Genomic DNA, 17,495 nt, shown 5'->3' with positions numbered 1-17,495 from the left:
CATATTTGTTAATCCTCTAAAAAGAAAATGCGGTTATGACACTTTTGGAGATCGAGGAAGCCTAGGAGCTAGACAGTATTATATAATATATTATTATAATATCCGATAACTTAGCTAGTCGAATTAGAACATATATAGTTTCAAACTGAATATTAATCCAGACAAGTTCAGCTTTATTATTTCCAAATTCCAATTCCAAGCAAAAGTGTCATAGCCGCGGAAATTATATCATATAATTATATCATATTATAATTATATATATCAATTCATATACCTTTGGGAGTGTTACAATTGGAATTATCGTGCCATATCATCGCAGAATATCATGTTATATTATACAAAGTATAGTTAGAGCCGCCAGCCACATAAACGAAGATAGATAATCCGTCTAGATTTAAGCTATCCTATAAGCTCGAACATTTTTTTTTTATAGTCAATTAGGTAGCACCAGAAATATTGTACGGTATTGTTACAGATCTTAACTAGTCTAAGCCACTTCTAGTTGGATTGTTCTCGTTTCGAAGCCAAGCTCAGGGCACACCACTTGAAAGCTATAAATGTATACACAGATATACATATCTGATAACACTCGGTCTATATGAACTATAGGAACTTGTGCTTAACTAGACCCACTCTGATTCTGCTGTAACCCTGAAGTCCAGTGCGTTTCCCATAGCTATAGCTTTGAATTCTTTTATCTGATCTCAATAAATCATTGTTTTTATCAAGTTTTGAGATTTGAAAAGCGTTCCCAATTTAATAACCCTACATTCTGAAACGTACTATCCTTAATTATCCTTTAAATATAAAAAAGGATACTATTAAATTAGAAATATTTATAATCTGGTCGGTCTATATATGTATGTATCTAAGTAACGAATGATGGAGAAATTAAAGTTCTTCGCGTTGAGACAAAGTCTGATATTGCAGCTTAGCGAGGCTTTTAACCAACACTGGCTTATCATGTTTTTCCCAAAACTAAATACGAGTAATTAGGGACTATTTAGCTTACTCTTAGTGAATTCTTTTGAGAATGACTGTTATATTTATTTTTTACCTTATATTTATTAAACAACAGTTTTATTTAGGAAGGCGTTTAATCTTCACTTATCTAATGTAGATTTTTACAACATTGTTTATTACCATACATTTCCGTTTATATTATTTATTTTTTCTTGAAAGTATTATTTTCCTTAATTTATTTATAATTTATATATGTATTTTTATATATATTATATGACTTTATATTTATAATTTTCCTCATTTTTCCCCTATTATTTTCTTTTCATATATTTTTCAAAACCAGTCACGAAGAGCTCCTGGGAGGAACCGAACCGCCAGTCGTCTGAGGACACAACCAGCAACCGAAATTAGCTTTTTAATTAAATAACATTAACAAAAAGAAACCATTTTTATATATACAACATACGAGGATAAGCCCAAGCAAAAACAACAAAAAAATTAAATATTTTATGGCGTACAGATATGGAAACCAAAAAAAAAAGAGAGAAACGAACACTTCTACCACTAAATTGAATGCTTCTTCGATCCTTAAGTCTAAGTTAAAGATTGTTAGCAAGGAACAAGCGAATATCACAAAAAAAATACACACGCACACCTGTTTTTTTTTTTACGTGAAACGAAACAGAAACAATAATGCAGATAATGCTGAATAATACAAATACATAATGCAGATAAAGCCTAGGATTAAACAACTAACTAACTAACTCGAAGAACAACAACAACAACGCATACTAGCCAACTTGCAACCACAATAACAACAGCAAAGAACACCAACAAAAGCAATAAATGCTCAATAGTTGAAGGCATTTTATATTTTATATTTTTAGTTTCCTAGCTTGTAACTATAACTATGACTCTGTTTTTTTTTTTTTATTATTATTATTTGTTTTGTGAAAACCTTTCCCCAGTGTAAAATCGGAACACACACACACTCACGTTATTAATTAAAATATCAATTGATACCATTTAATGATAAAAAAAAAAACCAACTATGAATGCAACTATTGTGAACGAACGAAAACTGTTGAGTGGATAAAAAGCAACAAACGCAACAAGCAGAAGATATATTAAAAAGAAATCAACAACAATTTTGGCACGTGTTTGCTTTTGGGGCTTGGAGTGGGATTTCACAGGACTTGCCACAGAGCGAGAGAGAAGGAGATAGTCGGAGAGAGCCACTCGCGCAGCTTCTGGCGGTCGTTCGTACTTCGGCTCTGCTTCGGCTCCGCCTCGTGCGGCCGCACGCGGTGAGTGTTTCCAGTTTAGCTGTTTTCTAGCTAGGTCTAGAATGGAAGAGCTTATTTGTTAATTATTATTTATTTAAATATATATAGTTTTTATGGTTAAATATGGATTACACAGAACATGCTAGAAAAAATTCTGCCTGCTTGACAAAACAACAAAAGCTTAGATTTATATGACCTTCTTGGTCACGAAATCGTCTTATATATAAACAATTTAGATTATTTTAAACAAATTCAAGACATCAATTATTTATTTTTATAGCATTTGGGTGTAGCTTATATATAAATCTTATTCCAGCTTTTTTCTACTCAGAATCTAGCTAGTGCGCTCGCCACACCTGGCAGCACTGCGAGCTGGCCTATCGGCCGCTGCTTTCTGCTCACTTCGCTTCGCGCCGCCGAGCAAGAAAGTCGTGTGAAAGAAATAAGAAATAAGGAAAATTGGAATAAACCATCGGCTTTTGGCGCCCTCGTCGTGTTAACTAACTTAATATTTATTTACCTTTTTTTCGACTGTTTCAAAACCCAGTGAGTGTTATTTAGATCCCTACTTTTGAGCCCAAAACGAAGAGGAAAGCAAAAACGGGACAAAACAAAATCCCGCAGCGAGAGAGCGTGAAAAGTGCGTGTGCCAAGTTTGTTTTTATTTTTAAAACGGCAACCGGCTAAAAGAAGCGTCGTCCCGCAAACACCCAATAACAATAAATTATACGGTCCGGCGGAACATCAACATCCATAATTCGGGTAAATGTTTGTCGAATATCGTGAATGAAATGAAATTTTCGTATTCAGGGATGCCGAAACCGTAGATCGAAGATCAAATAACGGCGGATGTGACTAAGAGCCACGAAATTCAATTTAAAGCTATGCCAATCTCTGTGATTTTCTTTTTTTTCCGTTCGTTCTCATGTGTGTGTTTGTGTTCGAAAGGCTTTGAAAATGCTATAACATTTTAATAGGTTTATTTTATTTGGGCTGCCTTCTTTTACTTTGTTTTTTTTACGTTACTTCGTTTTGTCACTGTTTTTTTTTATATGAGAAAAATCGCAAGAATGCCGCCGCGCCAAGTGATCAAAATCTAATTGAAGTATTTACCGTTTGTTTAGCGCTGCAAAGGGAGAGAGAGAGAGAGAAGGAGAGGACTTTCCCTATTTCGCCCTTTGGAAATCGCAAAACGCTGGAAATCACTGAAAATCGCTGCAATTGCAGGTGAGTGTGCGTAACGGTAAAGGTGTCTTGTCTGGAAAGTAGTTCAGCTGGTCAGTTGAGTCCGTAAATGTCCGTAAGACCCAGACCCCGGGCCCCCTTACTCTTCCTTAAACGCAGCCACTGCCATATCGATCGATTCCAGTTGACAGGTTTGTGGCTGTGCTTGGTGGTTATGTCCTTTTTTGGGCCGCCAGGTGACCAACTGTCGTCCGCCGGCGATCGTTGGCCGATGGCCGATGGCCAATTGCCAATTGCGCCGATTGCCGATTGCCTACTGCCGTTACTTTATGTGTCAGCAGCGATGCCCCCAAAACGATGTAACAACAACAACAGCGACAGGCAGAGCAAGTGCTGCACATCAAATTTATCACGAGCATAAACCAGAAAACAGCCAAGCATCTCAAACCTGTCATGGGTGGCGGGGGGAGTAGTGAGCGGCTCTCCCCCATTGGAAGACCATCCTTCATTTCCCCCTTTCCACTCGTTGATAACATTAATGAACTGTCTACGACTGAGCACCAGAATAGAAAAGTCAAAATGGAGAGAGGAGGAGAGCCAAAAGAGGGAGAGGCGTGCACAAATACAGTGGTGCCTCTTTAGCAATTTCAAACTTCTTTGGCAAATTCTATATTGAAACATAAAAGTTGAAGCTGTACAGATTTTGTATTACTTAAAATGCAACAGGTCCGCCATTAGTTGGCATCTCTAATTGAATGGGTTATCCATTTTAAATTCCATACTCTGAACCAGTTCGTCTTAGCCGGGTTGACCTGTACTCGGCACGCATATTTTTGTTGCCATTGGCAAAAGGTGAGAGAGAGCGGAATGCAACAGGCAGCTGCTGGGAGAACAAGATCAGCGAAGAGCGGTTGAGAGAGGAGGAGGGAGTGCAAGTGTTGCACATGCTGATCCTGGCTGGTAACGAACGCCTCTTGCTGTCTCGCATGTTGCTCTTGGCTGGTAACGAAACTCACTATTCCCATTTTCCTGCGCTAACTATAAATCAACGGCAGGGGGAAAAGCCCAACAATAAAAATCAAGGCAAGTGTCGTCGTTGTCTCATTCTAAAGGGAAGGGCCAGGCCAGGACAGGGACTGGGCAGCGAGAATGGGAATGGGATGAGGATGAGGATGGGACCGAGAATGGGAATGAGAATGGTCACTGGGCAGAGGCCTTCGCAGCGACGTCGGCAGAGCCTTTGTCTTGTTGTTGATGGGATTTCATTATTACTTTCGATTGTGGCCCATTGAGACGGAGTTCCTTTTGCGCTCCTCCCCTCTCCCTCTCCCTTATTCTTCGTGCATCGCTTGCCGGGGCTCTTGGTTCTTCGTTATCCATCGAAAGTGCAGACAAACAAAAAGGTCTCTGGGTCCAAACAAAAATAAACACACCGGAGAGCAGCACCATCATCATCATCATCAACGTCATCGTCTCCATTCGAATTCCCATACCCATGCCCAATTCCCATTCCAAATCCCAATCCACATCCACATCGTCATCTTGCCGAGCTCCTTTGCTGCACTCTAATCGCATAAGCAGATAGACCAGGTGAATGAGAACGAGAGGATGAGAACGGGCCACACTGAACGAAGGTAGAAAATAAATAAAGCGATAAATGGAAAATAAATTTCAAAAAATTGCTTTTCAAGTGGCCCACGAAGGTTCTCTCTCCAGATCACCCCATTGATGGCCCCCGCCCACGAGTTCTGTGTTCCCTGGTGGCCTCGACGGGGCTACCGATTTGAAACTTGGCCAGAACAGGTCCTCTGCCTAGGTTAATCTAGGTATAATGAAACCATTTGAATAGGTTTAGCATTAAGCAAGATAATTGGGTTGCTATGTAAGGGGCTCTAAGTTCGTCGATGTCTTTTAATCAAGTCTTTATGTCCTCTTGATTAACCCGTAAAACTAATGATCACTTCAATCACTCAACTAAGTTAAAGTTATAGTATAGCATATGGCATTCTATATTCCATTTAGGTCTTGCCATAATTCCCCCTATTCGTTGCGCTCAAATTTCATGGCCAAAACGATTGAGAGATCGATTCTCGCACTCGATTAATACTGATCCACTAATCTAGTTTCCCAGCCATATTTCCCATATCTCACATTAAACCAGATCTCACAGTCATAATGAGAATAGCAGAACGCATGCCCGAGTGCATTTCCCATCAAAATTAGACATAGACATTGACACCTTTTCCCCTCGCGAGCGATTTGGATTTCGATTTCGATTGGGATTTAGATTTGGATTCAGATTCCGACGAAACGGATTTTGGTTCCGTAAAAACGGCGCATAAAAATCATTTCACGCCAAGCCGAATGGACCCCAGAAATTATGATTAATGTTGAAAACATAAATTGGATTTGATTTCTGTTTGTTTGCCGCTTTCGTGCAGCTTTGTCTCGCTCTTTTTTCGGTGCTTTTTGGTCTTCATGGGCTTTTTTTTATTTTATTATATATATATTTTTTTTTTTGCTAGGTAGCCGCCGCCGCCTGTTCATTAGCACAGACTAATCATTGGAGCACAAGAGGCGGCCGTAGGGCAGGCGGGCAGTTTGGGGGCAGAGAGGAGCGGCTTGAAGCCCCAAAGGTGGCAATCAACGTGAATGAATGAATGGTTGAACTCGCCTCGGCTCGACTCCGAGTCTTGTGAATGAGCCTGGGTTTTGAGACTGACACAGAGACTGAGACTGAGACTGAGACTGAAGCTGAGCCTGAGACGGCATGAATGGGGGTCTTCACATTTTTTTTTACGTTTTTCTTGTGATTTTCCCTTTAGCGGAAGTGTAATTGCAGGCCGAATTGGTCCGGATTCCGATTCGGATTTGGGATTGGGAGTCATCTCTTTCCGAGCGGCATGGTCTTTGCATCAAAAAAGGTAAATTAGCTTCACAAACTAAACCAAGAAGAAAAAAAAAGAAGAAAGACAAATGATGCTGAAGTAGATGAAGAATCCAGCGAAGATAGAAGAAGCCGCAACCGAAAACGGAAGCGCATTACAAGCCGCCAACGTAATGTGATCACATATGTTCTCCGTCTGAACACTGCCACGCCCACAGAAAAAAAAGGTTAATCGAGAGGGTAAGGAGGCGAGAATCTCAGGCACGTAGATCTCCGGCTTATCGCACTAAAGACATCGGTAGCACACCGAGAAACCGCATCAATTGCCATGGATATTGGTTGGGAATTTTTGGGTACCCAAAAAAAAAAAAGTAAGCTCGCCAGATGTAGGAATTTTATGACCCAAAACATATCAAATACGTGCTTTTCAGTATTTCAATCTTAAACTGATGAATTCCATTGAAATTAAAAATATTAGTGGCTACCCTGGGGTACTTTTACTTCCAAGGATAACACCATAACTCATTTAATGTCTAAACAAAAAACAGAAGCAGCAGCAGCACAAAAGAGGCAGCAATCGGGAGCTGCAGTGGGGGATTTGGAGTGGGATAGGGATCTAGAGTGGGAGTACGGACCATGATCGGGGGGAAACAAAGACAGTAGACAGTAGTGCATAAATAAATGTTCCCCGCCGTGTTCGTAGCTCTTCTTATCAGCGGGGACATCGGCGGGCCGTGACGATGACAACAACGACGGCGACAGCAATCAGAGCGCTTTGCGTCTGCGCGACAGCAAGAAAAGGGAAACGGAGACAGACAGGAAGTGGGCTATTTGCACACCAATCCCAAAACAAGTCATAATTTTCGGCCGACGACAGACGACACGGAATCCGGACGGACACGCTCGGTTACGTGGAATTCGGAATTCGGTCCTCTATCGTCACAATCTCCTCCGCCGCCGCCGCCTCCTCCTCCTGGCCGGATCAGTCCTCAGTTCTCAGTTTTGATAAAGTGGCTCGTCGTCGTCGGCGGGACGAGAGACATTTAATAAGCGACAATTTAGCGCTCAGTCTGACATTGACACAGGTAGAGAGGGTCGGGAGTTAACAATGGTAGCTACCAGACCCAGGTAGCAGCGCTCAGGAACTCGGGCAAGTGTTTGCTGGGAAATTCAGAGGGATGTGCGGATGTGATATCTTCTGGAGCGGATCAGCCTGGAAATAAGTCTAGTCGGGGACTGGTCTATAAAACCAATTTTCAATGCTTTACTTGATGTTTTTGGAGGGAAACAAAGGAGGTCTAGGAATATTGGATCAAAAGCAGTAAAGTGAATGAAACGATTTTGGAATGTAAATAAGGGTTGCTTGAAAAACTATTTAATCATAATATAGACAGCAATGTAAACAAATATTTGAAGGCATATATCAGATCAAGTAGTCAAGTAAAGTAAAGTGATTATGGGATTTAAAGTCCGTTAGAAGCAACCAATTAACTTTATCAATTTGAATCATGGCCTCAGCAACAAGGCAATGAATGAATAGGAATAGGAATCGGGTCGCTGGAGTCAAAGCTATAATAGAACAGCAACCGAAACAATAGAAAGCTCATGGCTAATCAATGAATCAACATAAAACCAAAATGGCTTGATGGATTAGAGTCTCCCATCTCGCCCCTCTCTGTCTCAGCCACTCTTTCTCTTTCCGGCACACACCTGTTGGAGGCAGTTTTTAATTAGAGCCTTACCCAAAGAGTCAGAAAGAGCCAAGGGTATGGGGTCTTGGGGATCGGTGGCCTGGGGCTGCGATGATGTATTCATTTCCCACAAAACGCTGTGAAAACATTGAATAATCAAACTGCTTTGATTTCCGACCAACTAACTAACCATCTAGGAGGCACTCGGCACCCGACTCCCTCCCGGGGGTCACTGGGGCATCGGAGTTGGAGCTGCCCAGCACGTAGCTGTCAGCGTTAGAAGGGGGCACCGGTGACCGCCAGCTGTGAATGGGTCTCGCGGTTGAGAACATTTGTGAACTCAATTAAAATAGCAGACGATCATCGGTATGTCTACCTCGAGAGCCGGGAGATCCCAATGCAAATGCTGCTGGCAACCGAGATTCCAATTCCGATTCCCCGATTCTGATTCCGATTCGAACTTTGCACGTCTCCGTGGTAATTAAACCTGCGTGGAAACTGGGAAAAAAAAACACAAAAACAAAACGAAACGAACAAAAACACATACCAGAGTGAGCCAGTAACTTGAGGCGGAGAGAAGGTGGTGACGGGGAGGAGAGGAGCGGGACAGACCGCGAATGAATAGACAGACATTCCTCGGCCACCGTGGGGCAATTAGAAAATGAGTTCGAAGCCAGGCCGGCAAATGCGAACGCCAACGTTCCGTTCCAAGATTCAAGATCTTTGAGCTCCATTCGCAGGCCAACTCGAGTCATAGATCAGCGTTCATGATAAGCCCGATCTGGAAAGAGTTAAATGCGGACTATGGAATACCTACAGGTCATGGAGTCGAGGCAGAGCTTCCGCAGATCTGAATATATAGATATAACTTTAATAAATAATGAGTTATTAGACTCCATTTGGAATTCAGAGATTCTTCAGCTTCAGTGAGGACCGTTTTAGACAGATCATTATTTTACTTCCTCTCTTCAGTCCAACTTGCACTCTACTGAGAAAACTCTGAGAGACTGACCTTACTCTCCGGAAATAATAATAAAATAGGAAAATGGTATGTGACTTCAGGCCGAGGTCACCGAGTGTCATCACATTACTCGTTGGCTTAGGAAAGGTTAGAATCGAAATGGATTATGGCACATTCCGAACAGTGATGTACTTGTTACACCATTTTCTGGCTGAGTGGAACAGGGTATCAGAGTGTCCGGAGAGTGACTGCGTGAATAGAAAGCAAGTTGGGAGGTAGATCGCTCCCAGCCTCAGCTTGGTATTTTCTCGTCTTTCTCCTCTCTTTTTTTTTTTTGCTTGCTTTTCTTTCGTTTGATTTTTTGAAAGTCTCTTGCACCGGTTTAGAAAAGTGATTAGCAAAGGGGAGCGATATACATACACATACATATATTTGGTTGGCCAAATCTGTAACTGTAACTGTTACTGTAACTTCTCTGTGTAACGGTACAATCTTAACCTTTTGCACCCGTTTTGAAAGCAGAAGTTTAGACATCGATCACATTTAATGATGTCTCTCGCCTCTGTTACCCCACGCTCTTTCCTTAATTGGAGGATCAATTTGCTCACTCGATCGAAACCAAAGGGGTTTGGGATTGGGGCTGGCAATAATGGGGGTGAGCCAATTTGGCATCTGCACTGAATGAATGCAATGAACCGTGCAATGAACTGCTGGAACTGCGTTCCACTGCCAGCTGTTCCAGCGCAACGAGGCAGCAACAACATGCTCGCACGTTCATTCATGGAAATCATGGAAAATGGAATGCTTCGTAGTTGGAAGTGACCGGGGCGAACCGGGGTAAGGGTAAGGTAAGCCGCTAGCGGTTCGGGCTTAAACGGATTTCATTCATAAACAGACGCCGCACAAAGTTCGAGTCCGCATCGGAGTGAGACGAGGAGGAGAGACGAAGACAACGGCGTCGCCCACGCGGGCGGTGGAAACGAAAGAGGGAGTAGGGGCAAAAATAGCTACCTAGCAACAGGCGATACACGAGGTACAGGGAGAGAGAAAAAGGAAGACTGGAAAAGAGGCTGGAATACTGCATTCTTAACTGCTCTATTACAAACAATACAAAAACAGTGTAAATTGAGTAACAAATTTTCAGCCGGAAAGATTTTAAGTCAAAGAATAGGTTTTTAAAAGATTTAAAAAGAATGAAATCCGTATCGTGGTTAAACAGATAATCCTACTCTCCTCTTCAAAATGTCTGACCTACGGAAATCCGCTTTATGGAAGTACCACTGTGACTTAAGGAGTAAATGGGGAGAAGGTAAAGGAGATATGAAAACAGTGGCTGCTGCATCCGCATTTGCATAAGGGACAGAAAGGGAGGGAGAGAGAGACACGGCGGCTAGATGGAGACCCACAGTCACGTTTGTCATTTTTTAGACTCGAATTTTTTGTTGCCGTTCAGTTGAGTTCACCTTGAAGCGCATACCAAAGATGAAGAAGAAGTTAAAGAGGACCGGACCCAAGGCAACCTTTTCATCGATTGCGTCTCTGGTCCAGCCCCCCCCCCCCCCCCCCCGACACGAATTTTTACCCCTTCCCGCGTTCATTTCTCTGGAAATCCGAACTGCATTCCAAATCATCGGCTTTGCTGCCTCCGAGATCATCGAGAATCAGTGGAAGAAGCATAAATCCAGGTTGTAAGCCCTTTCCTCTCGGTCGGCTAATTGTTTCCGACTTTTGGCTAGACTCTTCCCACCTGTGTACACACGCGATTCAAGGCCAAGAAATAAATCGAATTAAAGGAATATTTCTTTAAAAAAGGATAGATATCAGGCATTGGAAATTTGAACTTCTAGATATTAAAGCTTAAAATAAATATTTACCACCGAAAAATGATATAAGCTTCAAGGTTTTGGCTTGAATGAATAGGTATCTAATGTCTTGGTGCTGATATGCAATCAATATTTGGTGACCTTGAGTGAATATGATATAGTACCAACTAAGCAAATATACATAAATTTAAGGAGTGACCTCCTTCAAAAGGAACCAAGGATTTATTTGTAGGATCTCCTCCAGAAGGCGTGTTTCCGGTCTTAAAAGCTTCTGGGACTTGAGGCTTCTAGCCTTGAATGAACTCCCCCCCCCCCCCCCCTTCGACATTAAGGGGGGAAAAAAGAATAAGAATTTTCTGTGTGTTTTGTTTGCACTTCAAATTTCTATTTCTTGGTTTATTTCGGTTGATTTCCATTCTCCTTGTTTGGGCTTTCGTTGTTACGTGATAAAAACTTTGTTGTCCATTGATTCGGTGGGCCTGATAAGAAGTCCGAGTCCCTTTGGACCCCAGTTATAAGAAGCAAAAAAGGGAGAGGGGCCAGGGCAAACAGACACACACGTTCCTCTGCTGCGAGTAAATAAGCGAAACAAATAAAAACAAAATTAAATTGGGTTTATAGCATTTCATGTGAAAAGCAAACCGAACGAACTGAGCGCACGAAAACGATCCACCGATCTGCCGACTTTTCCACTTTCCAGAATCGTTCATCAAATCTAATGCATTCAACGCGGTTCAATCATTCAATCAAGCACGAATTGGGGGCAAAGAGCCCGCCCCTGCTGTCAGCTGTGAGCGCCCCCCTTTTACGCACCACTGGAGCGGTGGCTTACTCTCCACTATCCCCTTTCAGTCTCCACTCTACCCTAGCTCTGTCTCTGTCTTGCCATGTTTTTCGTTTGTTTCAATTAAATGCCAAAATGCCAATTAATTAAAAGCCCATAACGGTAGGCCCCCCCCTCCCCCCATCGGGTATCCCCTCGGAAGCAACGAACCGCCGCCACTGCGGGTTGATCTAAATTACAAATTTGTCGTACCCGAAAATAGATAATATGATCTAATAAAACTGAAAGAGCAGTCGCACGACAATAAAAAGCAAGGGGCGGCACAAAGGCGGACCCGCCACAGGTGAGAGGGGATCTGTGGAGGAGGGGTGCGAAAAGCACTCGAAACAAGAAGTTTTAAAAGTATTTAGTCTAAATTTAAGCCAAAACAGAATAATGCCTCAGGAAACACGTAAAATGGAGAGTTTGGAGAAAGGTATTATTTTATATATTATTTTTTTGAAATGTTTTTTATTTTGGAATCCCCAAAATATTTAAATTCTCCAAGTGTAGATTGTAGAATTGGTATTTGTATTTGTTCTTTCTCTGTCTCTTCTTCTCTTCCCGCCGATTTCGTTTAAGTCTCCTTCTGATTCTCCTCCTCTTCCGTTCCGCTTTGGTCCCTGTCTTCCGTTCTTTAGTTTGCTTTCTGCTCATGTTTATTTCTGTCTGCCACGCCCCATTGCGCCTACGTGTCTGAATTTCTGCATCAATTGCATTTTTCATGGGAAACCAACTCGAGACGGAAAGGAAATCTTCACTTTACGTCTTTATGCCATTGCATTTCGTCGTCTTACAAGCCCATTCCATCTTATAGCCCCATTTTACTATATACCCATTCTTCCCAGTCTCTCTCCACCTCCACCCTCTTTGCCCCCATATTGTGGTCAGAGGAATACCAAAATACTCGAGATGACCACTTAAAGCAAGGCTACAAAGTTGCATATGGGACAGTAAACATTCCCCGTGAAGTGTCATTTTAATGGCATTTTGGATACTACGTAGAGTTCTGTTTTGAAATGCGGGTCTTGTATTCTATTCACATATTTAGAAGATAAACTGGAAAACCTGTATAAAAATACCTTAGAAATGTATGTTATATTCACCGATAAAGGTTCACAGAAGATTCTTTATCTATCTTAGAATTAAGTTTATTTTCTTTATATATCCATTGTTTATACAGTATATTATTGTTTCTAATTGTAATATTAAAAAAAAATAATTATACGACATTTTTGTACCTAATTTAGGTAAGTTCATAGAATGCAAACTCTATCCTTGTAATCTAATCTTAGTCAGAAGCTCGTAACGCAATAAAGGAGTCATTTCCGACCCCATAAATCATATATATATTCATGATCAGCATCAAAAGCCGAGTCGATCTAGCTGTTTAAAGAAAATGGTATATAAAGAAGTGCAGATTTGTTAACCAAATAAAAACTAACATTTCGAACTGAAATGAATGCATTTTTAGCATAGTTATGATATTTTTAACACTCGGAAAAAATATCCATATAAATGTATGGTATATGAAAACTGCTGGGGTATTTAAACATCGGCTTCCCGATATTGGCTTTACTTCTTATTTATCCGTAATATTACCCTGTAATTTACTGCCTGCCTTATGGTTATTGAGTGCGACAAAAGAACATCGACGCGTGCTTAATTGCATAATTAATTTGCATCTCTTCTTTGTGGCTCTGTTGTTGATTGCACGTTTTGTTTATTTCACTTTTGGCCGGGTCCAATTGAGTTGTTGTGATCACACCCGCGCCCACACACCCCTTTATGATTGCCCCTCGTCGGGGCCTTATTTAATTTCGACTGTCCGTCGATAACGAAACAAAGGCCAGTCGAGAGAAGCTTGAATTTCAGTTGCCAATTCAACAAATTTCGCGACTGCAAAAATGTATGCACTTTACACACACTGGCACACTCGCACACACACACACACCTCGAAGCTGAAAGCCGACACCGCTGCACGTTCCTTGCCAAGTGAGTTGTGTGGGCAGACTTCTCAGTCTTCAGTTTTAAGTTTTCAGTCTTCCGTTTTTCAGTTTTTCAATTTTCGCCTTTTTCGCAGTGACTGTGAATACAGACAGGGGAAATCAATTTCGGACGTGCCAATATATTTAAGGGAATATTGAAAATAATTATGATACATTTCTTATAGAGAAAATTACCAAATTACAGGGATTATGAATTCAGTAAATATGCTTCTCTTATTGCGTTTGCAAGATCTCTTAATTATTTCCAATAGATATGTACAATATAAATGATATATAACGCAATATATTCAATGTATTGATATTTATTAATTTAGTTTACAGATCAGTGTAGTAAAGGTTGTTTATTTAGCTGATTTGATTCTATTATAAAAATTTCACCAGTATATATTAATCGAGTTGATGATTGACAATCAATGTTAGTATTGACAAATGCTAATAAATATAAATAATATACTTAGATATTTTAAATCATAATCTAGTCTTGCCTTAACTCTTAAAGGGTATTACCCAGTCGCTAGCCAAGCTCACACTTGAGTGGCTTCTTCCCTTCGGCATTTTTGGCCTTTTGCTCACTCGCGTGCCCTTACAGCTACATGTAGTATAAACCAATATATGTTTATATATATTCGATAAGTGTGTATATTTATTATATGCATGGTATCAAATTTTATGCATGTCAAAAATGTTTGGTAATTTTATTCTCGATTTTGTTGCTTTTTTCGCCGGCTGCTCCTCCCTTGTGTTCTCCTGACACCGACGACGACTATTTATGCATAATTAAAATTAATGAACATATTAAGGGAGCTGGCTGGGGCTTGGGTGTGGACCTGCCAGAACTTGGCAGAGGGAGGAGGAGAGGCGGGGCGAAGGAGGAAACGCCGGCGGCGGCAACAATGGGCCAAGTGGTTGACCATTGTCTGGCCCGCAGGTAATCGAAGAAGTTGGCGCGCGTTTTAAATTACCTTAAAAAGAAGAAATACAACAAAAAAATATATAAAAAAAAAAACGACAACAAAAGCGAAACAAAAAAGTGAGGCGAAAATTGTGACGTAAATTAAAATGCCGCAGCTTAAAAGAAAATACCCGAAGCCAAGTTTTTGAAGTGAGTCTTCTGTCTTTTACCCTTTGCTGTTAATTAATTCGATTTAGAATTGATTTTACGACAAATCCTTTAGCAAACAATTTGTAAAAATGAAATGTGAGTAATGAATCCATAAATAATATATATAATCTCATACACTGATAAAAAAAATAAAATCTTCTTTTGAGATTTTGCGCATTCTTAATTTAAAATCTTACTATAAGACCAAAAATTCTAGAAATGAGATTTTTCAGGGTATATTTACGAACAAAATAATCTACTTTTAAGATTTGCACATTTTTTGGCATTCTTAAAAAAAAAATCTTAAAAAAAGACCAAATATTCTAATAAGAAGAAGAAAAAATCATAAAGTAATACCGAAAATGATTCATTTTAAGAAATAAAAATCGTAAATTAAGATTTTTGTTAATCTTAAAAATTCAGAAGAGACGGCTTCTAGTGTTGTCTCTTTTTTTCTCACACAAAAATGGATGTCATAGTGCCGTCTCGCTCTTACGACCATTCTTAAAAAAACTATTTTTAGCTCAGAGAGGGAGATACATTTTTTTTTGTTTTCTCTGTCCTTGGAGCTGTATGTATTTACGTTCCCGACATTAGTGTTTGATTTGCCTCAGTGGCCCAGTTGGTAAGCGGTCGGTCTGTGAATTTTGAGACATGGGTTCGGATCCCAGCCGGGAAAAAAATGTAAGTAGCTTTTAATAAAATTTCTAATACTAATTTAATTTACAATAATCATTTCTAGCTCTATAATTACAGATTATACAAATTCTTTCACAACAATGTTTAATTTAAAATGTTTGGTATTACGAATGTTTAGTAGTATTAACTAAGGCCGGTCTCGTTAGGATTCAAACAAATTTTTTTTTCTTAATTTAAGCCTTGTTATGGTCATTTTTTAAGATTTTCGGTCGTTTATCGTTCTTATTTTAAACTTTTTTAAGGATTGAAATAATATTTGAAAAATCTCAAATGTAGAATGAAAAAGTACTTAAAAGATGACCGAAAATATCCAAAGAAGACCAAAATATGCTTAAGCCATTTTCGTGACCGAAAAATCTCGTTTTTATGACCAAAATTCTTGTTTTTTTTTATCAGTGTAGAGATGTATTTATAGATGACTTCTTAATGGGAAACCCCCCTTAAAGTCCCATTCCCAGTGAGAACTAAGGGGGTTTCCCCTCAGCCTGTGAAAAGCCTGGCAAATGTGGGCCAATTTGGATGCCACCCGGCTAGTGGCAGAAATGAAAATGGGAAATGAAAATGTAAAAATACAAAAAAGAAAAGGAAAATTACAAAAACGAAAGGCGGCGACTTTTCGGCGACTCTTGTGGCTGCCTGCCAGCAAAAGAGCAACAACTGCAGCGGGGAATATGATCAAAACTTGCCAAGAAAAAATAAAAAAGGCAGGAGGAAAGCTAAGGCACCCAAGGTGTGCTGGCTTTATATATATATTTTTTTTTTCTTCTCATATTTATACCCTTGCAGGGTATTATAATTTCAGTCAGAAGTTTGCAACGCAGTGAAGGAGACGTTTTCGACCCTATAAAGTATATATATTCTTGATCAGCATCAACAGCCGAGTCGATCTAGCCATGTCCGTCTGTCCGTCTGTCCGTCCGTCTGTCCGTCCGTCTGTCCGTCTGTCCGTCTGTCCGTCCGTCTGTCCGTTTCTACGCAAACTAGTCCCTCAGTTTTAAAGCTATCTCAATGAAACTTTGCATATAGTCTTTTATATGCTCTCACTGCTATATATGTCGGAACTGGCCGGATCGGACGACTATATCATATAGCTGCCATACAAATGTTCGATATATTTTTAGAAAAAAAAATTATAACTTTGCTGTTTTTCAAAATTTTTACACCATTTTTTAGACATGACCATTTTATATTATTTTAGAATTTTGGTAAAAATTTTATGAAAATCGGACGACTATATCATATAGCTGCAATAGGAACGATCGGGAAATTAATAGAAAAAAAATTATAGATTCGTTGTTTTTCAACGTATTTTCATCTACTCTGGGATATAAGCTTATTTTATTATTCTAGAATTTTGGTATAAATTTCAAAAAAATCGGACATCTATATCATATAGCTGCCATATAAACCGATCCGTAGATGTATACAAAATGTAAAGCTGGGAATGCAAAACTGTAACTGTCAAACTGTAAACATAATAAGTATAGGTAAAATGTAATGAAATAATATCTGCAAGGGTATACAAACTTCGGCGTGCCGAAGTTAGCTTCCTTTCTTGTTTTATTTTCATTTTCATCATTTTTTATGCCGCCTGCCCCACATGTGTGGAGGCTTGTGCCTTGCATTTCCTGTTTGCTGCCAAATTAGTTGATATTTTTTTACGTTGATGAATTTCATATTAATTTGCGCAATTTGTGGCGTCTGTGTGTGTGTGTGGGCAGGCAGAGCCTAAGAGCCTCATTAATACGCTAGGGAAAGGGGTGGAGAGGAGAGGGAATGCAGTGGAAATGCGGGGAAATCTAATCTCTGACCATTAGGGCGCCCACATGTAACCCAACTCGAAAGGAAATCGCTTCAAAAAGCGGCCGCAAAAGGTAGAAAATATTTAACTGGGTAGCCAGCCACTCGAAGAAAAGCTGTGGATCTTTTAAAATGGGTTTTAAGATATGGAATGTAGTAACCCCTTATAAAATGTTGAAAAATTGAGTAAATCAAATTATGATCAAATTATGATATGATAAATAGATGATATTATAAAAAAAGCTTTTTCCAATAATTGTGTGACT

The 17,495-nt window shown here is 40.0% G+C and overlaps 2 protein-coding genes across 23 annotated transcripts in view; both read left to right on the top strand.

The window, feature by feature from the left end:
- trol (terribly reduced optic lobes) overlaps positions 1-2,111 on the top strand; it is a 94,235-nt gene extending 92,124 nt beyond the window's left edge. For all 19 annotated transcript variants that reach the window (XM_070288152.1, XM_070288150.1, XM_070288164.1 and 16 more), the window contains one exon: positions 1,307-2,111. In XM_070288152.1, coding sequence (XP_070144253.1) covers positions 1,307-1,349 — 43 coding nt within the window. In that variant the 3' untranslated portion in view covers positions 1,350-2,111. The remainder of the gene's footprint in view (positions 1-1,306) is intronic.
- Positions 2,112-2,669: 558 nt separating this feature from the next.
- The window catches only part of boi (brother of ihog), a 31,403-nt gene continuing 16,577 nt past the window's right edge, over positions 2,670-17,495 (top strand). For 2 of the 4 annotated variants that reach the window (XM_017182505.2, XM_017182508.2), the window contains exons 1-2: positions 2,670-3,011; positions 3,374-3,476. The gene's annotated coding sequence lies outside the window, so the exon portion shown is untranslated. The remainder of the gene's footprint in view (positions 3,012-3,373; positions 3,477-17,495) is intronic. The other 2 variants (XM_070288009.1, XM_070288008.1) reach the window with 2 other exon arrangements.

The sequence above is a fragment of the Drosophila kikkawai genome, chromosome X (assembly GCF_030179895.1).
Source record: "Drosophila kikkawai strain 14028-0561.14 chromosome X, DkikHiC1v2, whole genome shotgun sequence".
NCBI lineage: Eukaryota > Metazoa > Arthropoda > Insecta > Diptera > Drosophilidae > Drosophila > Drosophila kikkawai.
Note: the sequence above shows the minus strand (reverse complement) of the source record. Positions and strands in the feature narration are given on the sequence as shown.